The sequence below is a fragment of the Crocodylus siamensis genome, chromosome 8 (assembly GCF_052110815.1).
Source record: "Crocodylus siamensis isolate JL-2025a chromosome 8, ASM5211081v1, whole genome shotgun sequence".
Taxonomy (NCBI): Eukaryota; Metazoa; Chordata; order Crocodylia; family Crocodylidae; genus Crocodylus; species Crocodylus siamensis.
The window spans coordinates 39,904,710-39,916,800 of NC_143402.1; the positions used below are offsets into that span (position 1 = coordinate 39,904,710).

At 46.6% G+C, this 12,091-nt stretch overlaps 1 protein-coding gene across 3 annotated transcripts in view; it reads left to right on the top strand.

The window, feature by feature from the left end:
- LOC149858310 (mitochondrial fission factor homolog B-like) overlaps positions 1–2,937 on the top strand; it is a 34,598-nt gene extending 31,661 nt beyond the window's left edge. For all 3 annotated transcript variants that reach the window (XM_090060603.1, XM_090060604.1, XM_090060602.1), the window contains one exon: positions 66–2,937. In XM_090060603.1, the coding sequence (XP_089916729.1) occupies positions 66–197 (132 nt within the window). In that variant the 3' untranslated portion in view covers positions 198–2,937. The remainder of the gene's footprint in view (positions 1–65) is intronic.
- Positions 2,938–12,091: the final 9,154 nt, after the last annotated feature.

Sequence of the window (12,091 nt, forward strand, 5' to 3'; positions counted from 1 at the left end):
GGATCCCTCATTTGCCCTATGGTTTGTAACTGACTTAGCTGTTTTTTTGTTTTTTTTCCCTGCAGTTGAATAAGATCTCAGGGAGGCTGCGCAATCTGGAAGAGCAATGCACAGGCTGGCATCAGAAGGAGCTTCTAGTCTACTCTGTGCTAGTCTCTGCATGTCTCCTCAATACCTGGCTTTGGCTAAGGAGATGAAGAACCCTCCCATCACAGAACAGCCTGTGTGCATGGGGGAGTCCTGGCTGGAACACTCTCAGACCATAAACTCTGTGTTTCTTCCCCTTGGTTGACCTGCTTCTTGAATTGTAGATTCCATGAGGATCTGTGACCTTTGAGCCCTGTTTGCAATGCAGATGAATGGATTGGTATGTTCCTCTTTTGCTTGAGAAAGTTGGAAGATTAGAAGTGAAAGGGGCTTACTTGCTGGATCAGCTGAAAACAAAGAGATGTTTGTAACCAAGAACTGTCCAACCCCTTTCAATGATGAACTTTTTGTCTTGCAGCTGTTCTACCTTGGGCGATGGCTTTATCCACCTGTATGCGCTACTTAAGTAGTAAGTAGTGTTGTAGGTGGGACTGGGTCAGGACATGGATGTGAAGTCACCAAGGGTGACCCAAGGGCTGCAAGAAGCAGTATTATTGGGTCAAGTAGGTAGTGCTCAGGGTTTGCATTGAACCAATCCTCAGCGTGGTGTTAAGGGATGCTGTGTTGCTGTTGGTGCCATCCTTCTGAACAGATGCACAAAGCTGGGGTTCTAAGGGCTTGTGGCCATCAACATCCCCACTGCACGGTGGATATGGGCAACCCTGGTCTCTGGCCAAATTCCAACTTGGGTAGCTAAGTTCTGACACCTAGAAATTTTCCTGTAGTTTCACTGAGACACCTCTTCATGTCCTGCCTAAAGTTTTTGTGCTGGCTGGCTGCACAGTTTGAAGTAATAGTTGTCATGTGGGAGAAAGCTGCACTGCAACAGGGGGCAAAGCCAATTTGTAAGGAATGTTGGTAACCACGAGGATGGATTGTGGTGTGTATGATTATTGCTAATGTTCAGGTGTTGTCCAGGAGCCTGGATGATAACTTGAGTGCCTGGATATCAAGGCCAAATGAGTGGAAATCTCAGAGATGAATATATAGCCTGGGTAATCAGACCTGGCTCCATGTATTTTATCAGTGTTGCAGGTTTGGGCTGGGTTGCAGAGGAGCTGAGAAGGTTTTGCTCTCGGGTATATGGTGTCTCTTATGACAAAGGAAATTCTTGGCTTAGTATTGGCTAAAAATTATCATGTGATGAAGCTGGAAACCTTTGCCTCATTCAGTCTTGGAAATTATCAGTACTCTAATCAGGATCAGTGTTAACTCTCAGATCCTTTGATTGGCTTACCAGGGTACACTTTGTTTTCACAGATATCTAATGTCACCCCCACTCAGAATGGGTGTGTGTGCGTGCGCGTGCATATGTGTGGTTAATGCTATTTATACAACACCAACAGAAGCACTTTACAGACTTCTATGAAGACAGGGTCCCTGCCCTAGATGGCTTAAAATCTAAGTTGACTGCATAGAAATGCAGGAATTGAGGTATATATAACTGAAAAGGATCTGTAAGTGGTCATGGACTATGTGGGTGAGTGGGTGACTGGGAGCCAAAATTCAAAATTCATGGCTATAAATTGGACAACTTCTACATACACTGGTCAGCCAACTTGGAATACCAGTACCTATGTATGTCCACAAAATCTGGGCCAGATGGTTAACCCAGGTTTAACGTGGTTTCGCTCGTTTCATCTATAAATAACTGTAAGTGCAAATTTGGTCATTTAAATGTCCAAGTACCTGATTTATTGGCACAGATACTTAGATGTTCAAATGATGCATGTTGCATCCCTATCTATGCCTATAAATCTGGTAGTACTTGGATTTCTAAATAAAAAATAACAGTTCTATAAATAATCGTAGGTGCAAAACTCTGCCCCTGAGGCCAATGTCTAAGCTAAAGAAAATTTGGAGATTTACTGCAACAGAAGCTAGGATCTGTTGATTGTTCGGGCAACTTCTACTGCAGTCAGGAAAATACAAGGAATGGGATGAGGTGATTTGTGTTGCTACTACCTGCTTTGTTGCTTTGGAGTGGTTGGGCTTTCTCTTGGTCTGCAGAACTTGCACTCCAGCTCCTCTCACTTCTAGTGAGCAGATCCATGGATCCAGTGGGATCTATCATTTCAGTCATTTGTAGTTGAAGATACAATCTGCTACAATCCCTGCTTGAATTTTGCTAGCAATGTTGTGTGCCATTGCAATGGTTCCCACTTTCCTGTAACTGGAGCCACTGGCTGTAGGAGATGTTATTTTCTTTTTCAGCCCACAGCATGGACTGAAGAGGCCTGATCCAGTGTGGTGGCCAGGGCCCTCTAGGTCCTGTCAGACATTTGGAGAAGAGGGTGGTTCCAAGGTCAGGCATGTATTGGCTACTTGGAGAGTAGTTGCTGACTGGTAGCTAGTCGTGCAGTGTAATTTTTTTGTATGAGGCCTGTGTCCTGGTTGTATAAATTTGGAAATAACGATCAATAAAAAGCCTGTTTAAACACACATGGCAGAAAATGCCAATGGCCTCTAGATCTGCTTACTGTATCAACACAGCTAATTTTGAGTAAGGTTTTGTCCTCTGGACTGCAACTCTGTGGCCTTCTGCTGGGTGTCTAAGCCATACATATACTTACTATGGCTTCAGCATCCTCATCTTGTAAGATCATGTTGACTGAATTGGCCAGCCAGTGTAAAAATACCCACAAATTACAGCAGCCCAAGAGTCCTGGACAATTTTTTGTGATTCCAGTCACCTGCTTAAGGTGGGATCGTCTGTGGCAAGTCATCCTAGTCAACTGTCTGTTCAACCCACTCTTGAAAATTTCCAAAAATAAAGACTCCATAACTTCTGTACGTAGCCTGTTTTATTGTTTGAGCACCTTCACAGTCAGAAAGTTTCTTCTAATCTCTAATGTAAATTTTGTCTGCTGCAGCTTGAGGCAATTGCTCCTAGTTTTGTCTCCTGTGGTCATGGAGAAAAGGCCCCCTCTCCATCCTTTTCTCGGTAACCACCCTTCAGGTATTTGAGAACTGCTGTCAAATCCCCCCTCAATCTTTTCTTCTCCAGACTAAATGACCCTGATTATTTCAGCCTTTCCTCATAGGCCTTGCTTGCCAGGCTGGACTCTGCTGGGCTCTTTCCAGACTGTCCATATCCTTTTTGAAGTGTGGCCAGGTGATGCCTCACCAGTGCTACAGAGAGCAGAATCATCATTTCCCTTGATTTGCAAGTGACACTCCTGTTCATACAACATAGTATGCCATTGGCTTCTTTTGCAACAAGAACATGCTGTTGGCTCCTATTCAGCTTATGGGCTACTATAACCTCCAGGTCCTTCTCTGCAGTACTGCTGCCTAGCCACTCATTCCCCAGTCTGTTTTTGTGCATTCAATTATTTTGTCCCAAAAGTAGGACTTTGTACTTGGTCTGGCTGAATTTCATTTGATTGATGATGGAGCACTTTTTCCAGTCTACTCTGATCCTTCTGGATCCCTAGCCCTGCTCTCCAGAGTGTCTGCAGCTTCACCCAGCTTGATGTCACTCACAAATTTACTAAGCCTGCCCTTGAAGCTATCTTCCAAAATATTAATGAGGATGTTGAACGTTCCTTTATAATATTCCCTGGTAGTTCTATACCACCTTCCACTGCATGATCCAGCTAATGCCCATTTGAGATGGGCACTACTTTTTGCATTCCACAGGCACTGGAAAGTGAAGTACCTTAACAGCGGATCAGTGACAGGATGAAATGGATCCTACGAGTCCTGACTCTTAGCCCCTGCATGAATTGCCAGGGTACCCTGAAAGTGGTGCTTGATCACAGCCTCAAGGTGAGTGGAGTGAGGACTAATGAGCCAATGAAAATACAAGGACAGGTAAAACAAGGGTTGTAGGATGCATGAACACAGTGATGACATCAGATTTCGTAGCTCCTGGAGCATCCAGTTCAGATTTAACGGTCCAATTAACCCATCCCCAAATCTCACCTGGCACGCACGGAGGTATTTGGAGAAGCCAAAGGAGATGAGCTACTACTAGACAAAGATGAGTGTTGGAATGGAGCCATGGAGAAGCAAGTCAGTGTTTCTTCAGCCATGAGTGCTCTGTGGCCTTTACAAAGACCATGGGAGATGGGAAAGCAGAAGGCTCTGAGGAGGAGAGAAAGGCTGTTATACGTGATGGAAACATCTCTCGCCGTAATCCCCTTCTACTGCAGTACCAGACCTTAGTCTTCTCAGAATGGGTTGCACGGGGCAAGGGACCCTCCAGTGATGCATTGTGAGCTGTGTCTGTGTCTGGACATGCGCACACACACACACGTGCACGCGCATACACACACACACACACACACTCCGAAGATGTTATAGTTACCAAAGTCTGTTGCTAGGTGGGCAGCCTAGGAGTACGAGATGAGGGGTGGAGCCTCATACAGACGTGTGTCTGCGCTCCAGTAAAATATGCCGAGTGTTACCCAACTTTTGCTGCTGAGTCTTCCCCCTTTATAGGGGGCATCAAGTTGGTGTTGGGTGACCGATTCCACTTTTCCTGACTCTGTGCCTCCTTTGCGTGAATCTCAGTACTTTTCCATCCTGACAAGTGGTCAGGCTCATCCATCACTGTCCTAGGTGTTGCTCTTCAAGCACTCTGTTTACCACATTTTCCACTGGTGTGGGCTGTCCGGTGCAGATGGGGCCTTTAGCCTTGAAGGTTTACAGGCCAGTGTCTTTAATCTTGTTTCTTCTGTTTATCTCATTCCTTGCCTAGTACAGACTGGATTTAGAATTGCCTCTTCAGCCTTTTCTTAGCATAGTTCACCATTTGTTAACTTGTTTGTTAACACATAGCTTACCTTATGCTTACCTTTGCTTCTACTAATCACTTTACACTCATTTACCCATACACCCCAGTATCATAAAAAAGAATACTTGTTTTGCTATATATATGTGTAATAACAAGCTTAATTCATAATAGCAAACTTAAAATCAGTACAACTGAGATGCCTCTGCTGCTTCTCAAGCATCCTGGGGTTCTTGAGTGGTGGAGTGCCAACCAACCACTCCCACTTTTTGGTTTGGTGGGTTCAGGTGAGAATGGTTGGGTAGGCTGTGTTTGAGAGCAATGCTACATATGAATGCTGGGAATATGATGTAGACATTTCCTGAGGTGCCAGTGCTGTCTCTACAGCTCTTCCCCGTAGTCTGTCATTCCCCCAGCCATTCTTCTCATGGATAGATAAAACATCATCCCAGTAGCCATATTTCTCAGCCAGCTTGTGCAAATGGTTCCATGCAGAACAACCTTGTTTCGAGCCATGTGATCCTGTGTGTTGGGCTGGAGGGAGCGAGACATGGCTGGGTGAAGAGGGTTGCTTTGATCAGTTGCAGCTATTCAGAAAGGTCCCATTAGTTGGTATGGAGGTAGCCCTAGGGTCTGTATGTAGGGGGCACTTACTGGGCTAGAGTGGGAATGGAGCCATCATCTTCCCTTGTTTGTGTATGTGAAGATAGTGAACTGGGTGGTGGGGAGGGGGAGAGATTTCTTCTTAAATCTCCTTTCTCTGTCACCCTTCTGCCAGGGAGGGAAAAGGAGGCTGAGCAGATACAAAGCCAGGTGATAATGGGAGCCATTAGCTGATGCAGTTCCTGCAGAGGCCTTTCCTGCAGTTGTCTTTGCCTAATCACTGAATGGCTGTGCCTCAGTTTCCCTGTCTGAAATGATCATTCCCACAGAGGATCCTTGGCTTTGGCCTTTGCAAGGGGCATGTTCACAGATGCTACTCATTGTCAGCACATTTAGAGAAGGGTTTGCCTTTTTTTACCTGCCATTTTCCATTTTTGCCTTTGGCATGCTCTGTCTCATGTGTGGGTCACATGGTGGGCCTGTGCCCTCCTGAGGGAGGCTGGGTAGGAAGGGGAAGTTGCTGAGGCAGCTGCATGTACTGGGTGTTTGGAGCATGTTATGTAACAAAGTATTGCTTTGGGGAATCACTTGTCTTGGATCAAAGGTATGGAAACAAACAAGCTTGCCATGTTTCCCTGGAGACTCTCTAGCCATCTGTGAGCTCTGTGCCTGGTGTGTGTGTGTCCCACTCCTCTCTTCTGCACCATGCTGGTGAACTCAGAACCTGCCGTTTCTGGGCTGGAGAGCGGGAGTGTATCAGATCCATCCTACAAAGTGCTCCATGTGTGTGTGTGTGTGTTTTCTCTGGCCACCGTGCAGATCTAAGAAACAGGGCAAGCCTAGGAGAATGAAGGGTAGCACTGGCAGGAACCCGTCTGCTAGTACGTTTCCCTGCAGAACTGCATTCCTGTGGTTATGAAAAAAACTGGGAGACTGGGGACACTTCTCAGCTGCTCCATCTCTTTCCACAATTCCACATAAACAACCTTGGAGACCCCAGTTTAGCTGAGCTGGTCAGAAATTTTTTAGTGTGGAACAAACCTAATTGCTGAAACCTTCGAATTTTTTGTTGCCTGCTCTGTGATGGAAGGTAGGTGCTTGGCCCATTTTCAGCCCAACTGTGCTTTTGGAGCGATGGGCTGTGAGACCACCTGTGCCACTCTATCTGCTCCTGCCTAAGCGGGGCAAGATAGGTTGGTATCTTTGTCTTTCTGCCAGCCTTGGAAGTTAAAACATGCATCAGCCCCCACAACAATAATCAAGTTTCAGATTAATAATGACTTTTTTTTTCCTTTCCCCACTAGTTTTTGAGCCTTTAGGCTTCCACATTGTCAAGCTTTTCCTTGAAACTGAGAGCTAGAAGCTAAGTTATTGTTTTAAATGAAAGCTGAGGCTTTCAGGTTAGTTACATGACTCCAGATGCTGGAGCTTCTAGAAAAACAATGTGCTACGAGATTCATAATAGCATTGCAGAAGCTGGCAAATTGATTTTGCTAAAAAAATCAGCCATTTCTGACATTTTAGCCCCCACCCCCTTGGCAACTGTGTAGGTATCTCTCTCCTGCCCATCAGGCATGTAGAAACTGGCTATTCCCTATCATTTGCCTATTAGAGTGGTCTCCTAAAAAAATAACAGCTTCTTAAAAAAAATGACCTCATGAAATCTCTCTTGCCTAATTTCTGCCTTCCGGGTAGTTTACACCTTGACTAGCTCACTTTTGCTGGTGGTTATCTGTCTGTTGAAACTGGGGCATAGGAGTTTAACAAATTGATGGTTCCTTAAATTTTCAGGCTGCCTGACTTCTATAGTGCAGTCCGGACAATAAAGAAACAACTGGGCTGCTGTATTCAAATGCAGCCAACTTCCAAAGAGCAAAATCTGTTGCGCAGCACTTGACAATCCACAGACCTCCAGAGCTGAAGTAGTGTACATCGCTTCTGGCCCCAATTATTGTGGTTGCCAGAGAGCAGTGCTGTGGACAAGCAAGTTGACTCTGCTAAGCTGCCAAGCTGATTAACTGGTCTGGGTGCAGAATTGTGTGGATGTAGCTCCCCGGTCAGGTGCCAGGCTGTGTTAGGCTGTATCCTTTCAGCAGATACTGCAGGTCAGGAGCAGGGTTTACCTTCTGCAGTCCATACACAAAAGCTCAGTATTGGGTTGCTATTAATAAAATTCCCTGAACAGCAGCTGTCCGTTTCATGGCAGCTGATGCAAGGCTCACCTTGGCCAGCTCTGGGCCCGATCTTGTTTGCTGCCTGGTGCCACTGCAGGCCCAGTTGTTCATATCCAGGATGAAAATCCCAATTCAGGGAGTCTCTTGGGGCACCAGGACACAGCCCCAACATTTGAGACCATCCAGGAAGAAACCAAATCCATGCTTATTTTATTTTCTGCTCCTTACTACAATTGATAGGTCAGGGAAGCACTCTGTAGAAGCAGAATTCATGGTCTCTCTGTCTCGTATGCTGTAGCACTCATCACTGCAGGGTGCTCATCCAGTTGTGCACCTCACAGGAAGGCAGGGGAGGGTTGAAGCATTTGTCACAGCTTGTCAAGGGCTTGGAGATCTGTGGACTCAGAGTGGTTACAGAAGTGTAAAGGGTGGCTGTTATTTCCAGTTGCTCTGTTCCTTTAAAGCTTTATGAAATGCTGGGCATGAGAGGCAAGGGGAAGAGAAGGGAAGGAAGGGACACTAGTCCAGGGAATATCCTTTGCAGGCCAGTGGGGATTCATTCAGAACAGTGGTCTCCAACCTTTTAAAGGTGAAGATCATGTTTTGAAGTAAAGGGCAATCCAGGTCTCCCATGCTAACCCCTTGGTCTGCCTCCTCTCCCCCTGTCCTGGACCCCCTCCCCACCCAGCAGGTCAGTTGGGGGAGGGGGCAGATCAAGGCCCCTGCAGTGAGGAAGGATGTGGGGCAGGGGCAGGGGTGAGGGGGGCCCAGGGGAGAGTTGGGTTGTCCAGGCACATGGGGAAAGGGGGCTCCTACCACCCGGTGGAGGCCTGGGGGGCATGTGCCCCCTTCAATCTGTGCTCAGGGCAAGGCAGCTGCTGCTGCATGCTGGGCTTTGTGCTCCAAGCTATATCTAACAGTGCTAATATTGTGTGGCACCCCAGGCGGCGGAGGTATTCTGGTTAGGAATCACTGAGCTAGAGGGTGATGGTGAGTGAGGGACTTTGGAAGGAAGTGGAGCAGCTCCAGGTGCAGAGGTACTGGAGGAGAGGGTGGAGCTTTTATCTCTCCTCCCCTGTCATTCCCCAGACATAAAGCCTTCTGTGATTAACTCCTGTGAAGTACACCTGGTGTTCAGGGAGTCGGGGGAAACACACAGGGGATAAGCACATTGTAGCATGGAGAGAGAGGGAGAGATGAGCTCTGAGCCATACACAGAACATTTCCTTGTTGCTGGGGGCACCAACTCCACCCCTTGCATCTGAAAGTTTTCTCTGTTGCTCTGAGGGCTACCAGCCAGGCTCCCAGGGCTGGGAGAGAAGGGCAGCACCTTGCCACAAAGGACGGAGCTGGCTTGTCTTCAAATCAGTAAGTGCATTTTTAAAAAAACCCAAAGTTTGTTCTGTCTTCAGAAGCTGCTTGAAAGTCACTGGTGTGATGAACTTCCACCAGTCCTTAGCTGTTTTTGCAGCCCATAGTGGTAACAGCAGGTTACGTGTGGTTTGTTGAATGCACCTTTGCAGCAAGATGGGGACTGGGAGGCTCACGCCTGGGGCACTGCCACAAAGCTACACTGGAACGCACTGCTCCCAACAGTAGAGGCTGCTCCAGTGCTGATTTTGCCCTCTAGACACTGTGCTGCTTGGGACCTCTGACTAGTAAGTAAGTGAGTGCCAGTGAATTTCCCACATGTGATTGTACCCCATATGCTGGGCCTCTAATGGTGGGGTTTGCATGAATATCACTGTCCCTCTGTTGTATGTATGTCACTATATATATATGCTTTGTGATGCATGTGTTCCCTTCTCCAGCTAGCTGCACATAAATACATGTGGTGAGTGTCAGTGTTGCCATGTGTGAGCTCTGTGTGTAACCTATATGCTTATTGCTTGTCTATCTGAACATCATGCATGTGTGGATGACATAATTTGTGTATAACTTTGTCTGTGTGTCTTGTCTTTGATATAGGAAGAAGTAGTGTTATGTGAGTACAACTCTGTTTTTAAATCAGTTGGCTATTTGTTCATGTTTCTGTATACTGTAGTGTGCCTGGCCCCATGAAGTATCTTTTGATGCCACAGTACCCATGTGTGCCCTGTGCTTGTTGTGTTTATCATTAGTAATATCTATGCACATTGCATATCACACTTATAACAGAGGGTAAGTGCTCATGTGCCTCTGCATGTGCGTGGGGTATAGACCAATGGCCAGGGACATAGAGGTACCAGGGACTTTTTAAGGTGCCACTAACTTAGTTTCCGCCGTATGAGTGCATTAGGGATCCTTTGATCTCCTGCAGCTGGGGGAATTCTCTCATTCAGCCTTTCTGGTCAGAAAAACTCACATTGCCACACTTAGGCCTTTTGAACTGAAGGGATCTGTTTCCGCCAAAGGTCAACAATGGATTACTTTTCTGTGACCGACTGAGAGGTCAAGAGCACAGAAGGTTCTGAGGGCCCATTCCTCCTGATGCGGGCAAGGGTCTGTCCTTGCTGGATTTAATGATGACTCAGGGAAATAACAATAAACAAGAAGCTTCCATAAAGAGTGTCATGGTTATGCAGCCAGCTGTGCTTCTGACCTCTTCAGTCTCTCCCTCAGGCATAGGCCTTGTGCCTTCACATCCCCTGGGATGGAATCACGGGATTCTTCCTCTCTTATACCAAGCTCTGAGCTGCAGTTCCTTGTGTATCAACCATGCTTATCTAACAAATCTAGGTGGGTCCACAGCTACGGTTTTACCTTTAAGGAGTCTGAGCCCAGTGGTTAAGACCAAGATTGGACAGTCTTTTTAAACTAAGGTATTTTTTTATCTCAAAGTAGTCATACTGGGCATATTCCAATTACTAGATCAATAGGAGCCTTAATGAACTGTTACAAGGTAGCTTCACTTCAGCTATTAAGTCTTTTGTTGTGCTATCTATAAAATGAACTCTTACAGGCTCTTCCCTTCATATAGCTATCCCATGCATAACCAATTAGTGAGACCAGAGGCTGATCCTACAATTACATGGTCAGTGAGAGTCCCCAGCGACTATGCAGCAATGTTTTTAAAGTGAGGGTGAATCGTGTCTGGGCAAGCCTGTGACTGGAAGCTAAGGCTTTTAAACACCGTACAGCAAGGTGCTGCAAGCTCCCCTAGCACAGTTCTGCCATCACAACTAGCTTCTGACTTGCAGTGCCCTGTCCTTGCCCATGAAGCATTCCACCCCTGACTGAAAAACTCCTTAATCTCGACCTGCCATGGCCCGGGCTTTCCCAGTCCTAGACCTCTTCAGACCTCTCATCGCAACTAAGCTTTTAGACACCCTTGTTGCTTTGGTGGATGGCAGTTTGGCAACTAACTTAATTACTATCAAGCAGAGTCCTGGTTGTGCACTACCTGTTTGGGGACACTGCTGCTCTTTGTTGACAGCTGGGTGCAGTTCCAGTGGTGGGTGTGTTAGCATTAGAACTGCAGAAGGCCAGGGAGCCTCTAGACACATCCCTCCTTCTTGCCCGCTCTTAGCTGTTCAGGCAGCAATTTCTTTCTCCCTGTTCTGGGCACAAGCTCTTCTTTGTTGTTCCCAATCCTGCCTTTAGCAGACTGTTCTGTGTACATCAGCTTTATGTGCCAAGACAGTCTCAAGAAATCCTTGTAAACTTCACCTGCTCATACTCATGTGCACTCACTGACAGGGTAGTGGAGCTCCTGTCTCCTGCTTCCAGACAAAGTCAGCCACCCCCCTACCCTTCCCAAGCTCCTTCCTTCCAGCATGCACAGGGTCTGTGAATCAGTCAGACCCTCATAGGCTTGTGTGCTGTCTTGATGCTGCCACCAACTCATAATGCCCTAGTTATGGAGCATGCTGTGTTCCAGATGCATCCTCAAAGGACCAACATTATTGGTTGTTGAGGATGTGTTAGTCTCCAGGGAAACAATTATTTTATGATGCTGTGGTGCTGCATCATGATGTTACACTGATGTCTGCTTTGACATCACACCATTGCTTTCACCTGTGTTCTTTGAGTAGGTGTTTATCATTTTCTGCTGTTCAGTGAAAAGGATATGCCAGGCCTGCTTGTGTGTGTACATGTGCTCTCTGCACAAGGGAAATTGCTTTTACATCTTGCTTGGAGTCTGTGTTGGGAGCAAAAGGTTGTGTGGGTTCTGTCCCAGTGAAAATATTTACTATTCCCTGATGCCCCAGCTTAGTATGTCCATGTACTTGAGGGTCTATTGCTCTGCCAAGACAGAAATCTGGGGCATGGAGCCTCTCACCCCACCCAAATAGTCTCTCACCAGCGAATGTTTCTCGCCTGCTGGCTGATCCATACTGATTCTAGCTGGTGCCTTTTTATTCTATCTTTCTTGACTCCTTTTGATGTCTCCTTTATCCTTTTGTTATCTATTTCTTTTGCGTCCTTCCCCTTGGCATCCACCATCTGA